Raw genomic sequence first — 14,847 nt, forward strand, 5'->3', positions numbered from 1 at the left:
TAATAGAAAAAAATCAGAGGAAATTAAAAAAAAAATTAACAAGGACCAGATGTAGTTAAAAAGAAAAAAAAAAGAACAAAGCAGTTGAACTCTCATGTTAAGACTAACTTCCAAAAAAAAAAAAAAAGGGACATCTTTTTCCCCCCGCTGTAAGTAAGGGTAAACTAATAATTAAGTCCAAGTGACCCCTCTTGCCTTCCTTACACGAAGTGGGAAACAAGTTACAACTCATTTTCAGAAAAATCTTCACAAAATCCTCAGCTAAGGCCCCGAGTCCCGGCCTGGAAAGGAGTCTGGCGGCCCGGGGCCCGGCGACCTTGCGAGGGAGAGGGGCGCTGGTCAGTTACACTCCGGGGGGCTTTCCGAAGGCTGAGGCACGCAGCCGGCCGGGGGACGCCGGGGGGCGCGGGCTGCGAGGTAAGGCCGGTCTCGGCAGCGGCGCGTCCTCCCGGCTCCCGGGCCCGGCCTGGGCGCGGAGCCGCCGTGGGGCCGGAAGGGTCGGCAGGGCAAATACTTTCTCGGAATCCACTCGCCCGGACCCACTTCAGCAGATTTTTCTCCTCCTTCCCAGACACTTTCTCCGCCCACCTCTCCCGCTCGGAGGGGGGTCACACCCCCGAGTCGGGACGCTCGGGGCACCGCGCAGGGCGGGCGGCCAGCTGGAGCGGCCGGTCCCCGCGGGTCGCCGGGGCCGAGCGAGGGGCCCCGTGGGGGAGGGGTGTGCGCGGGCCGGGGCGGGAAGGGGCGGGCGCGGCGGAGGTCGGGGGGGTGTGTCCGAGGGGCCGGCGGGCGGGAGGCCAGAGCCCGGCGGGGAAGGGCGGACTCGCGCTCTGCGGAGAGACCCCGCGCGTGGCCGCGCCTTTCTTCCCGGAGCCCACCCGAACGGCGGCTGCGAGATGCGCGGCGGTGGCGCGGGGGTCGCGCTCCTGGCCTCGCTGCTCTGGGTCGCCGCGCGGTGCCAGCAGAGAGGTGAGACCCGGTCTCCGGTCCCCCGGCGGGCGGGGGCGGCTGCGGGACAAAGCCCGCCGCTTTGCCGCTTGTTGGGTCGGTGCGCTCATCCTCGTTCACCTCCGTCCCGGGGGGATAGCACGCGTGAGTCTCCCGCGCGGCCCGTGGGAATCGTCTCCCTGGCCGAGCCAGAGAGGGCTGGGGACGCCGCCCGGGACGGACGCACCCCGCTCGTCCGACCCTTGGGCTTGAAACTCCTCGGGCTCCGGGGAGGTCCCGCTCTGTTTTCTGCGATCCAGAGCGCCGCTGAAGCTAGCGGTGCGGGGATGGCGGGAGTGGGGCGGGGGGTACGGGACGGGGGCGGGGGGGGGCTCGTTACGACCCTGCAGCGGTCCCCAGTTCGCAGCCCCGGGCTGCTGGCCGGGCGCAGGCAATGAATGGGAAAAGCATCCTCCGAGTCGCCCTCATTGTCCTGCAGTGGAAAGCCAGCTGGTCCGCGGCGGGGAAAGGGCGGGCTCCTTGGAGCCACTCGCGGCCCAGGTGGGCTAGTGGGGACAAGCCATAGTGAGAAGCGCGCCCCCCGCCAGCTGTCCTGGACCGGGAGTACTCGCCCGCGCGGCCCTGCAGACGGCGTCCGAGCCACAGTTTGCGCCTTCCAAAGGGCGCTTTATGTGCCGTCCCCCGCCCCGGAGTGGCCAAACCAGCTCATTCCCCGCGCGAATTTAGGCCGCGGGGTGAGGGAGCCGGCGGCGACCGGAGGACTTTGCATGCTCGCTCGCTGCAGGGTTCCGTGCTTCCCTGGGCAAGGTTTGCGGAGAACGGAAACCCCAAGCTGATTGTCCAGGCTTCTATCAATGCCGGGGCAGAAACAGAATGCCTCTTTCCCTTTCTGCGGATCACTCCATTCCCCCCCACTCGACCCTAGGGTTAAGTCTTCTCAGCGTCGCTTCTACTTGGCTAAGCGGTCACAGTATTTGTTGAATGCATCGTAATGGTGCAACATATGACCATGGGCACATTCCCACAAATATACATTTCATTAAAAAAAAAAAAAAAAAGTACGAGTCAAAAGTAGGTAGGCGGAATGCGAAATACCCTCGTGGGAAAACTGTGTGTTTGGGCATTGTGCTGAGTTGTGAACTCCACAGAAACGTGTCCATCTCATTCATTCAGGCATTCGTGATGAACGCACTGGACCGGAGCTGGCAACACAGCTTTGAATGCCAGGCGCCTGCTCTGCCGGGAGTTGGGCTGGGACATAGAGGGAATTTACATAGTTTTGTGTGCTAGAAAGGAGCCACAAGAAAGGGCGCCGCAAGCCCAACTCATTTCTCTGGGGTTGTTGAAAGTGAACAAGTCCCAGTTTCCCACACGGTGCACAGAGTGCAGCTTGGCTCAGTTTTATTGTTCTCAGAAATTGAAAGTTCTAGATGGAGGAGATGCCCCGAATGTTTTTCTTGCCCCTAGGAGCCGAGCACTTGGCTCCAGAGGTTATGAATGGTGTTTGGAGAAAGTGGGACCTCATGGGGCTTTCCTGCTTAAGATGCCGTGGGAAGCCACCCACAGCGGGAGCCTTTGAATCTTTCATCACACCGCCTTCCACATTTGCTGGTCTCCACCCCATCAACCAACACTGTGCTTCTTAACAGGCATTTTAAAGGGAGTTTTCATTTAAAAAATAATAATTTGTGCCCTACATATATAGCAGAAATGATGCGTGTAATGGTATAATTTGGTCATAATAAAATAATCCTGACCTGTATCACTGATGAACTAGCTGTCTGGTGCCTGCGTTTTTGAAAATGATCATTATCTAACAGCCCTTAGATTATTAGCAGTTCTCTATAATTTCTGCAGTCTCTCTCTGGATCACCTTACAACTCACAGTATAGGACCCAGTGGCTCATTTACCTTGAAACGTAACCTGTTTAAAGTGAGTTATTCCTAAGTCTAAAATAAAAGGTGGTGTGTTTCTTAAAATAAGGTTAAGTCCACAGCTAGCAATTACATAAAATTAAAATTGCTTCATGGGTTGGCTCATCAGCTTTTCTGTTTTAAGTCCTTCTTTTTTAAAAGTAAAAATAGGTATTTCCAAGCATAGGGGTAAAATGTATTGTGTGAATAAAAGAACATTTACTCGATCATCAAAATGGCATGGCATTCAAATTTAGCATGTATATACTCACAGTAACATACGTGTGACTTAGGGGATTTCACAGGCACAGTTTTCTTTTCTCTGGAGCTGTATTGCCCAGGTAAGGGCCAATAAAAAATATTGGTCTTAGCAGTTGGAAACAAGGATGTGTGTAATAAACATCACTGCCCATCTTCTATATATCCTGGACTTCAGCCCACTCCTTTTCCCTTCCTCTTTTCCAGACATTGAATATAAAGCCTACCACTGTAGCTAATATGACATGATGAAGAATTCAAATGCCACAAAGAGGTGAAATGAACATATGTACTGTTTTGTGAAGTCTTGTGCCACTCTTAGAATTGTATTGCTATATAAGCACATATCATAAAATGTTGATATACCCACTTATTTCAAGGTAATCATCCTCGAAACACTACCATTTTATAATAATTCATTCATAAAGTCCTATGGATATTCATTATTATCTGCAGCAAATTTGGGGAGCGACAAGATAGATCTTTAAGCTTTAGATGTTTTATTCTCTGGCCCTACTAGCTGGGTGGAATTGGACAAGTTACTTAATGTCCTGTGCTTTGGTTTCACCATCTGCAAAATGGGAATAAATTATAGTGCCTCCCTGGAGAGGCTGTTAATGATGACATGAAACAATGCAAGAAAAGCGCTTGGAACAAACAGTGTTTAGTGCAGGGTTAGCCCTTAAAGTAGGTAATCTACAAGCATCGTTGTTACTATATTACATAGAGCTTATGAGGGAGGCCCTCTTCTTAGCTGTATTCTCTGGGATGCATAATCATTTCACAATTTGGAGTCTGGATTTGGAATTAAATAGTCTTGGGCTTTAAGTACCAGACCTGTCCCTCTGATGAGCCATGACCTTGGTTAACATCTTAACATCTCTGAATGTCAGTCTTCCTGTCTATAAAATGGATAGGATTCATGTGATTCAATAACGCATGGAAATATTGGTGTGGCGTTGGGCACCTCCTCGTGTCACAGGCATACAACCCGTGGCAATGGCTCTTACTGTTATGCCTGTCGTGTGTGCCTACCTCCCTCTTTCATTGCCCACATTCATTGGTCATTAAGACTTGTTGATTTTACCCCCTGAAAATCTGTCTCCACGTTATGTTTTGTTTGGTTTTGCTTTGTTGTCCCCACTACTGACTAGGCTCAGGAATTGTTTATTTTTCCCATGAAATATTGTGATAGTTCTCTCACCAAACCTCCCTCCTCCCCTCTTCTCCCTTCTCAGCACTGCCTTCTCTGTGATTTTTTTAGAAACGCCACCTTATGGGCTTGGCCTGGTGCCCACACCCCTCGCTGTTTCTCATGTATACACAAAATAACAGTGACATCACACTGGGGGTAAACCAAGGAGGATGGGACTCCGGCTGGCCTGTTGTCCCAGAGCTAAGGGCCGTTATTTCAGGCACACTGGTACCTCCTCATAGGCAACCAGTATTTCCTGACACACAGGCTGTTAAGTGTCAGGCAAGTCTGCTGTTTAGGTTCCAACATCCTGGAAAACCTTCCTGGTCCCCTGGACGCTGATGTATTTCTTAGATGCTCTTCCCTGAATTCCCAGGGGTCTCTCTGCTCAGTGCACTTGTCATACTTACCTACTTATCATGGTGGTGTAAACAATTGTCTCGCCAATCTGTCTCGCCCGCTGACTTGAGCTTCTTGAGGCCAGGGACAGTTTTATTCATAATCTGTATGTTCGTTGCTTTGCAACATTCCTCGCAGTTAACAGCCCCCAACTTTGCTGAGCCAAATTGCAATCAATATCTTTACTTACGAATCAATCAACTTAAAATAAGTTTTTGTATAGATAATCCATGCCCATGGAACAAAATCCAAAGAGTACTAAAGGGTATATAGAAAGGGATTAAGCCTTGACTTTTGTCACCTTCTTTTGAGGCAAGCACTACTTTGGTTTCTTGTGTATTCTTCCATAGATGTTTCTTCACATAATTCCTACAAGCAAGCTACTTTATGACACCTACTTCTTCTGTAATGGTAAAGGGAGGACCCCGTTATTTCCTGACAGAACACGAACAGTGTTCCTCTCTCCATTGCCGCTCCCCGTTCCTACTTCAGTGCACCTGTTGCAGGGAATTAATACATCACTTAATGAATGTACATACTTGTGAACTTCAGTTGACGCTTGTCACCTTCAACTTGTCCCTTCCAACATGGTCTTTGACAGAAAGGTATTAGAGCCGTGTTCCCTAGATCTTTTGGAATTTGAAAAGCAGGCCACCAGTTGATTCCATGACCTTGTACTCATTCTGAAAGTATTGCTTACCATTGCATTGACAAGCTATTCCTTAAGCAGTAAATTCTTTTTAAAAGTATATTGTAGGAGATTTATGATGTAAAGAAGTCAAGTTTGAGGATAATTCTATTAGAAGTTTAGAATGGTGTGTTGTTTCACCAACTAAGTATGATTTGTTACTGGAACACCTATGGCAGACACAGAAAATTTTAATTGTTTTAAGTTTATTTATCTTTGAGAAGAGAGAACACATGCATGTAAGCAGGGAAGGGACAGAGAGAGAGAGAGAGAGAGAGAGAGAGAGAGAGAGGGAGAGAGAGAATCCCAAGCAGGCTGTGTGCTGTCAGCTCAGAGCCTGACTTGGGACTCCCACGAACCGTGAGATCATGACGTGAGCCAAAATCAAGAGTCAGAAGCTCCACTGTCTGAGCCGCCCAGGAGCTCCCTAAAATTTAATTAAATAATTCCTAATGAATAAAGTTAAGTCTGCACTTTGATTACAAAGATTTTTTTTTTAATTTTTTTTAACGTTTATTTATTTTTGAGACAGAGAGAGACAGAGCATGAACAGGGGAGGGGCAGAGAGAGAGGGAGACACAGAATCTGAAACAGGCTCCAGGCTCTGAGCGGTCAGCACAGAGCCCGATGCGACGCGGGGCTCGAACTCACGGACCGCGAGATCATGACCTGAGCCGAAGTCGGACGCTTAACCGACCAAGCCACCCAGGCACCCCTGATTACAAAGATTTAACTGGAGACAACCAGAGAGAACTCTCCATCTTAGACCTTAGATGAAGTTTTTTAGTAACCTTCCTCGGAAATGTTTGCACAAACAAAAAAAACTATGTTTCCTAAGAAAGATGCCTGTGGGTTATTTACACGCTTCCAATAATTCTTTCACTTGTTTTAATTTCAAAATACGAATACGTATCCACGGACAATTGGGTAAATAAAGGCATTTCACAATTAATGAGGAGGGGAAAAAAATCCTTTATAAGAAGTAATTTAGTTAAGGTCATGAACTTGGGTTCTGTTGGAACATGCCGGCCAGGGAGCTATTTCAGCATGAAGCACCACACGATAGCTGGGTTCACTGCATTTTCATGTCTTTTATGCTGAGGGTGACAGTGCCCAGAGTAACCATTTAATAGCACAGAATCCTTCCACTTGAGTCTTTGTTGTTTTTGTTTTTTTTTTTTTTTTCAAGGCTGGGTCAGGAGAGCTTTCTTTGGGTTAACTTGTTCCCAGTGATTTTGTGTCTTGCTTGGGGGCAGGAGACAGACAATGGAGGCAGTGAGAATCCAAATCAACCCGGTGGATGACATTCTTGCCTGGGTAAGCATTTACCTCAGAGTGTTCACCCAGAAACTGTGGTGTGGAAATTCATAAAATGCTGGCTTCGGCACGTGTGCGCGCCTTATTTATTTATTTATTTATTTTTCGTTTTTTTCTTTTCTGAATCTACTGTTTGAAGTTTGAATCTCTTCATTCCTGAAGTATCTTTGAAGTCTGATCTTTTGGCCTAGCAGGCAGTGGGACTCTAATTCTTGTGCCAGAGAACCTCCTGCATTGCTGGTGGGAATGTCAAATTTAGATCAATGAGTATTTATAGCAAATGCCATCGTTCCCCATTCCCTGAAGTATTTCCTGCATTTTGTTGCACTGTTCCCTAATTTCCTGTCAGAACCTCAGGAAATGCTCCGCGACAATAAAGAAGATGCTGGAGTTTAGCAGATCATTTTTGGTTAAAAGAGAACATTTGGGGGGAGGGGGGAGCCCCTCACGTCACAATGCTGATTATTACATAGCACACACTTTTAAATGTCTTCCAACGTTTTTCGTAGTGACAGAATTTGACTAACAGCGATTATCTTGTTACCTCAGGCCCAGCACTTACAATCACTTCCCTCAGGATTTCCCCTAGTTTCTGACCTTCTTTCTGTTCCCTTGGCTGCGTCTACCTTTTCTTTCTTTTTTTTTTTTTTTTTTTGTATCCCCTTATCCAGATTGTGTCCCTGAATTTTTGTTCCTTCCTTTAAACGATTCCCTGATTTTTTTTTTTAAATTTGTTTCTCCTTGTTTGACTGCAAATAGTCACCAGCTGTCTAAACTAACTATGACCAACCACTTGTAATATATTTTTAAGGTTTTTAAAAAAAATGTACTTATTTTGAGAGAGAGAGAGATTGAGAATGAGAGGAGGGAAGGAGCAGAGATAGAGGGAGAGAGAAGCCCAAGCAGGCTCTGTGCTGCCAGTGCCCAGAGTGTGGGCTCTGATCTCGTGTGAGATCATGACCTGAGCCAAAATCAAGAGTCGGACACTTAGCTGACTGAACCACCCAGGTGCCCCCCAGCCGCTTTTTAAAATGCTTATTTATTTTTGAGAGAGAGAATACGAGAGCACAAATGGGGGAGGTGCAGAGAGAGAGGGGGGCAGAGGATCTGAAGCGGGCTCTGTGCTGATGGTAGAGAGCCCGATGTGGGGCTCGAACTCACAAATGGTGAGATCATGACCTGAGCTGAAGTTGGATGCTCAACCAACTGAGCCACCCAAGGGCTCCCCCGGCCACTTCTAATAAGTCTGATGCCCACATGCTTTCTCCTAATGTGGTCTAACACTGCCTTTAGGCCAGTGCTGCTGAAGCCTTGCTGTCATCGTGTGCCCCCTTGGCCCATCCAGTTCCAACTCCTGCCACGGCCATGGCTATCCATAGCCCGTCTGGCTCAGTCAGGACTACCTAGCCTTATCCATAACTTTGTCTATCCCAAACGCCTCCTTCCTCCATTACTGCAAGTAGTGTATGGACTTCCAGCTGTCTGATTGGTCTGCATTACCCCCTTACCCTAATTGCACCCCCGTTTCTTACCTAAAACCCAACCTGACCACCCAGCACAGCCTGCAGCTTACTGCTGCCTTGTTACGATGCCCTGTATCAACTGTCCTGTGTCTGGATTTGCGTGTTTGTGTGTGTGTGTGTGTGTGTGTGTGTGTGTGTGTGTGTTTTCTTTTTTTTGTGACGAGTTAGGGATCCCACCCAGCCAGAGTTGCCTTCTGATCCTCTTTTGGATGGCTTGCCTAGAATTTTGTCAGCCAAGGTCAAAAAGAAGGGGTATTTTTCCTGCAAAGATCAAAACCTTAGCTCCCTGCACTTCATGCAATACACAAATAACTTGAGGGTATGAGGTTCTTGTGCTCAGACTTGAACCATTGGCAGTGGGGGGTGGCACTGCCCACAAATGCTCCAGAGATGGTGGGGTTGCCTTAACAACCATAAAACCCTTACCCAGCCCCTAGATTGGCTAATAACTAATAAATAAGTTATTTCCTGGGCGCCTGGGTTGCTCAGTCTGTTAAGCGTCTGACTTCAGCTCAGGTTATGATCTCGTGGTCTGTGAGTTTGAGCCCCGCGTCGGGCTCTGCACTGACAGCTCAGAGCCAGGAACCTGCTTCGGATTCTGTGTCTCCTTATCTCTCTGCCCCTCCCCCACTCACGCTCTATCTCTCTGTGTTTCTCAAAAATGAATAAATGTTAAAAAAAATTTAAAAGAAAAGTTATTTCCACAACTCTTTCTGCCACTTGGCTTACCTTCTGTCCCCGTTACTATGCACTATGGTTGGCTAGCACTCTTTCCCCACCCTCAGAATTCCCCTGTCTAGCTTTCCAGCCCCTTTATTCTGAGCCTCTAATTCTGGCATTTCTTTTTTTTTTTTTTCAAATGAGGTATAATTGACATATTATATATGTTAGTTTCAAGTGTACAACATAATGATTCGATGTTTGTGTATATTGCAAAGTGATCACCACGATAAGTATAGTTAACATCCATTCCCATATGTAGTTACACATTTTTCTTCTTGTGATGTGAACTTTTTATTTTTTTTTAAATTTTTTTTAACGTTTATTTATTTTTGAGACAGAGAGAGACAGAGCATGAACAGGGGAGGGGCAGAGAGAGAGGGAGACACAGAATCTGAAACAGGCTCCAGGCTCTGAGCTGTCAGCACAGTGCCCGACTCGGGGCTCGAACTCATGGACCGTGAAATCATGACCTGGGCTGAAGTCGGACGTATAACCGACCAAGCCGCCCAGGCGCCCCTGATGTGAACTTTTTAAAGATTTACTCCTTTTGCAACTTTCTTTCTTTTTTTTTTTTTTTAATTTTTTTTTTTTTAACGTTTATTTATTTTTGGGACAGAGAGAGACAGAGCATGAACGGGGGAGGGGCAGAGAGAGAGGGAGACACAGAATCAGAAGCAGGCTCCAGGCTCTGAGCCATCAGCCCAGAGCCCGACATGGGGCTCGAACTCACGGGCCGTGAGATCGTGACCTGAGTTGAAGTCGGACGCTCAACCGACTGAGCCACCCAGGCGCCCCACCTTTTGCAACTTTCAAATACGCAACAGGGTATTATTAACTATGGTCACCATGCTGCACATTACTTCCCCAGGAATTGTTTATTTATAGCTGGTAGTCTGTACCTTTTGACCTCCTCCATCCAAACACCATCTCTGTTTTTGCACAAAATCTAGTTTTCCCAGCTCCTGACAACTGTACTCCTGGATTCATGGGTATTCTTTTGTTCATTTTAGAAGTGTGGGGTGGAGGGGAGTTCAAGATATTCACAAACATGCGAAATGCCTTTAGAAGCTTCCGTACCTTTTCTTAAAGGGAGTTAGCATTTTAAATAGCTAATACCTTCTTAGGGTAGGGAATAATATTTTCTTGTGAGATAGCTATTTCTATTCCATATTTCTAATTTTTGTCCTTGTGTTTGCTAATTCACTTATCCATTCATGCAAGGAACATACACTGGGACCCCGTTGTACAAAGGGCCCCGATGTCTCTTGAGGACCCTGTTCTCAGCTGCCTTCCTTGCTGCAACCCCAGGCATTTCTTGATGATGTTGGTAGACTTGCTTTTGAAGTCCACAGAATTGAAAAGTGCATATGACAAAAAAAAAAAAAAAAAAAATTCTCCAGGAGAAATAATGGGCAGAGAAGAAATGGAGGGATTAAGGTCTCATTTGTAGATGTTACCATTATATTTTGTTTCCTTTAGTCATGTCGGTTCACCATGACCTGAGCAGGCTGAGTCTTGGGGCAGGGAAAGGCAGGAGATCGTGAGACAGAGAATGTTCAGCGTTAGCTGGAGCTGCAGGAGCAGCTCTTCTACACCAAACACCCTGTTAGGTGATGTCTGTTTCCTTAGGCTTCCTTTTGTGGGAAACTCGGAGCTCACCTGTTTGGCTGGCTCTTCTCTGTGCTCCAGGTGAAGAGGCACAATTAGTACAGTTCTCTCCCCGGGCTGCACATTAGAATTTAACAACATCAGCGCCTAGGTCCTGCCCCCACGGATTATAATTTATGGGGTCTGGGGTGGTGGCCGGTCATTTGCATTTAAAAATGCTCCAGAGGTGATTCCTCTGTGTAGCCAGGGTTGAAAGGCACTATGTGAATGTCGTAAACTCAGCCGTGCCAGTGAATTGCAATCATACAGCAATGCAGGTTTGGTAACTTATCCATGGAGGCAGATCAGGGACACTGACCCCACTGAGCCTGCCATAGCTGGGAGGCTAATGCTTTGTGTGCGCGGATACTGAGCGCTTATACCCAAGCACCATCCTTGTTCGCTTCATGTGTGTTTCATGTGATTCCCATTGCACCGGGAAGTGGAGATGATACTAAACACCACAAAGTTGTGAGGGATCCCCGCACTCACGGCCTGTGTCATTAAAGTTGTTCAGAGAAACAGATTCTTCTTTGTGTCCCAGGAGCCCCTCAACAAGTGTGTGTCACCAGTAAGTGCTCAGCTGATGTATAGTAATTGCTGCAATTCTGGTTTAAATGAGCAGTTGCAGCCTCCGTTTGCTGACTTAGTCACATATAAAGGCCCTTCTTTCTTTAAAATCCTTCCTGATAGGGGGGCACCTGGGGGGCTCAGTTGGTTAAACGTTCCACTTCGGCTCAGGTCCTGATCTCATGGTTTGTGAGTTCGAGCCCCGTGTCGGGCTCTGTGCTGACAGCTCAGAGGCTGGAGCCTGCTGTAGATTCAGTGTCTCCCTCTCTTTCGCTGCCCCCTCGGCTCGCATTCTGCCTTTTTCTCTCTTTAAATAAGTAAATGTTAAAAAATTTTTTTTAAATCCTTCCTGATCAAATATGACATTTAGATTCCCTTCCATCTGGGGACAAGATCTGGTCTTGTAGGGCTCAGCAGTTGACGGATGGATTATTTTTCAGTCTTTACAGGATCCATCAAAAATTTAGTAAATCCATCCCATATATGGGCACTATCTGGTGCCATATCCCTCTCTCCCAACTCCTTTAGAAGGATAAGCCACAGGTGCCTTTTTCTCTGTGTTTATCTGGGTCACCCCCTTCTCACCAGATCCAGTCTGCACCTTCTCAGGTCCGGTGACAACAAAGTCCAACTGTCCTTACTCACCTGCTTCCCTATCCTTCTCTGATCTTGTCTTTAATTGATGATCCATTTTGCATTTGCTTCCTGCTTCCCTTCAGAAATTTGGGGTTTTTTTCCAATGTTTGGCTTAATATTTCCCTTCTAGCTCCACCCAAACTCACTCCCTCCACCTATACACCACATACACTGCCTACCAAACACACACCTCTGTCTTGACCTTGCAGACCAGCTCCCAGCTAAAGATACCTGGAGAGGTATTGTACTAGCTAACCCCAGACCGACAGAACCAGAGTCTGGGGCCCATTTTCTGGGGAGAGGGGTGGGCAAATTCTGCTGGAGGGACCAGCCCAGCTGCAGGTGCTGAGATGAAGTCTGATGTAGCCAATAAGAGCCCAGAAAGCTGTTGGTATCCTAAGTCCCCATGAGTTTAGGGACTGTGAAGTTGGCCATGTTCATCCCATTCTTGTTGAATGGTTTCTCACTCTCTGTGAGCAGGACTTCCAGGGCTGTGTGCTCAGACCCCTCCTTAGCTGCTTCTCCCACTGCTAACCCTATTTTGGCCATTCTGAGATATCTCAGGTTCCCACAATGGGACATGGTGGCTTGCATCTGTGAGCCTTGAACACACTGTTCTATCTAGTACATGGAAAGGCATTTCTTTCACCTGTGGCTCCCTGACTTACCCGGCTCCACCCATTCAGGCTTTGTGCCTGCTTGTTGCCATAGCAGTTTGTTCATACACCTGCCGGGCTCATCGTTTTGTAACTGTTTGTTAACTTGTCCGTCACTCCTTGAGGGTAGAGATTTTGTTCTTATTTCCAATAACCAGCACAGTGCCTGGCATTTAGTGTTGATTCTGTAAATACTAGTTGGGTGAATGAATGGAAGTCCAAGTGCAGACAAGCAACAGGAGTGCAAAGGAGTCTGGTGGGCGTTACTTAGGGATCCGGGCACACAGGCAGTTGGGATTAGGGAAGTCACCAAGCAGAGTGATCATCAGTGGCAGGGAAAGGACAGGGTGCCATCTCAGGAAGGCTGGATGGCAGGATTCAAGGATGGGGAGCACAGAAGAATTCAGATAATGAAATGGAGCGGGGGGAGGGTGAACAAACATTTTTTGGGACCAAGACCTGAGCTCGCATTCTAAACCAGAACACGTGATCAGGGACAACCTGAAATAAGAAATCCAGATACTTTTCGTGTTCACAGATGGCATCCAAATATGGAGACAGAAGAGCCACAGAATCCAGTAATTAGAAGGTGCTGAATAACTTGAAAAGATTATTAATCTGGGCTTTTTTTTTCTATCTACTAATTTAGTACAAAGCAAAAATGGATTACATTCTTATAATTAAAATAATGACTGATGGTGAATATTGAATACAGATTTAAAACCCTGATTATATTTAACAAAGTCTTACTTATAGATTTGGAGTTACTACCTCCTAAGCATCTCAAGGCAGCAATTTATTAACGCACACAGGCAAAAAGTATTCAGATTTCTAGAATGTTCCATACACCGGTGACCCAGGGTTTTTGCACCCCCAGTGCTTGTAGTCAAATGAACATGAGAAATACCCGACGGATCCTGCTGCGTGTGCTCCTCAGCTCAGATCCGGGAGAGATTTTTGTTTCTGAACGCCTCAAACGCCAATATAACTCATCTTACAGCTTTAGAATAATATCACCATAAGCAGAAAGAAAACTGATTCACCACTACATTTCTGCTGCACTGGGTTTTCTTTTGAAGAGGGTGACTTGCAGCACTTTGGTTTCTGTTACCAACTTCCCTATGCTGATTTTGTTACACAAGATGCTTAAGTTCTTTTTCGGTGAATGATGGTACCCACGGAGAAGTCTGAGATACATGAGAATTCACTGCTCCCTACAGTCTAACCCACTAGATGATGTCAGATGCACAGCTTGCACATTACACATTATTAACATACCGTATTAGCAGTCAGGTAAGAAAAAAGGTCATACCCAATGAATCTGATAGAATTACAGCTTTCTGTCCTTTGGGGTGTTAAGACTTCTTCCTTGAATCAGCATCAAGCAATATGCAACCTTCCAAAGCCTCTGTCTGGATCCGGGACATTTTAGGGATCAGTCCTCAGGTGGCATCACCATCCTCAGAATGAAGGCTACAGACTGCATGATTTTATACCCTGTACATGCAAAGGTGAGGAGACACTCCGACATAATGGTTTTATTGGGGTATAGTTACATACCATAAAATTCTACCAATCGGATGTGTACTGTGCAGTGTTTTTTAAAGTAAATTTAGAGTGTCGTACTGTCATTGCCACAATCTGTTGTGGAATATTTCCAAGACTTCAAAAGGCTCCTTTCCACTCAGTCCCCACCTTCACCCTCACCTTGGCCCCAAGCAATCATCTGCTTTCTGTACTTTTTGATTTGCCTTTTCTGGAAATTTCATACGCATAGAGTCATACGGTGTATATTCTTTTATGTCTATCTTCTTTTGTTTAAATGGTATTTTCTAGGTTGATCTAGATTATGGGGTGGATCTGGAGTTTGTTATACTTTATTGCTGAATACTGTTCCATTTTGCAGATAGCCACATTAATTTAATTTCGTTAATTTATTTTTTGAGAGAGAGAGAATGTGCATGAGTGGGGGAAGGGGCAGAGAGAGAGGAAGAAAGAGAATTTTAAGCAGGCTCCATGCTTAGCGAGGAGCCCAGCACAGGGCTCTATCCCACCACCCTGGGATCATGACCTGAGCCCAAATCAAGAGTCGGACGCTCAACTGACTGAGCCACCTAGGCTCACCCATCATGAGCCATCAGGCTCAACTGACTGAGCCACCCATAGCCACATTTTTTTTTTTTTAAATCCAGTCACCAGTTGGTGGAAATTTTGATTATTTCTATTTTGGGGCTATTAGGAACAATGCTATAAACATGAGCATTCAAGTCCTCCTGTAGTCATGTTTCATTTCTCCTGAGTGAAATATTAAGAGCGGAATATAGGTCATATGGGAAGTTTATGTTAACTTTTTAAAGAGACTGAGATTATTTT

General features: G+C 46.4%; 1 protein-coding gene across 1 annotated transcript in view; it reads left to right on the top strand.

Moving 5' to 3' along the window:
- Positions 1–628: 628 nt before the first annotated feature.
- The window catches only part of LAMA1 (laminin subunit alpha 1), a 168,294-nt gene continuing 154,075 nt past the window's right edge, over positions 629–14,847 (top strand). Inside the window, exon 1 of the mRNA XM_081790773.1 lies at positions 629–969. Within this exon, the coding sequence (XP_081646899.1) occupies positions 897–969 (73 nt within the window). The 5' untranslated portion in view covers positions 629–896. The remainder of the gene's footprint in view (positions 970–14,847) is intronic.

Source organism: Panthera onca, chromosome D3, assembly GCF_046562875.1.
Source record: "Panthera onca isolate mPanOnc1 chromosome D3, mPanOnc1 haplotype 2, whole genome shotgun sequence".
Taxonomy (NCBI): Eukaryota; Metazoa; Chordata; class Mammalia; order Carnivora; family Felidae; genus Panthera; species Panthera onca.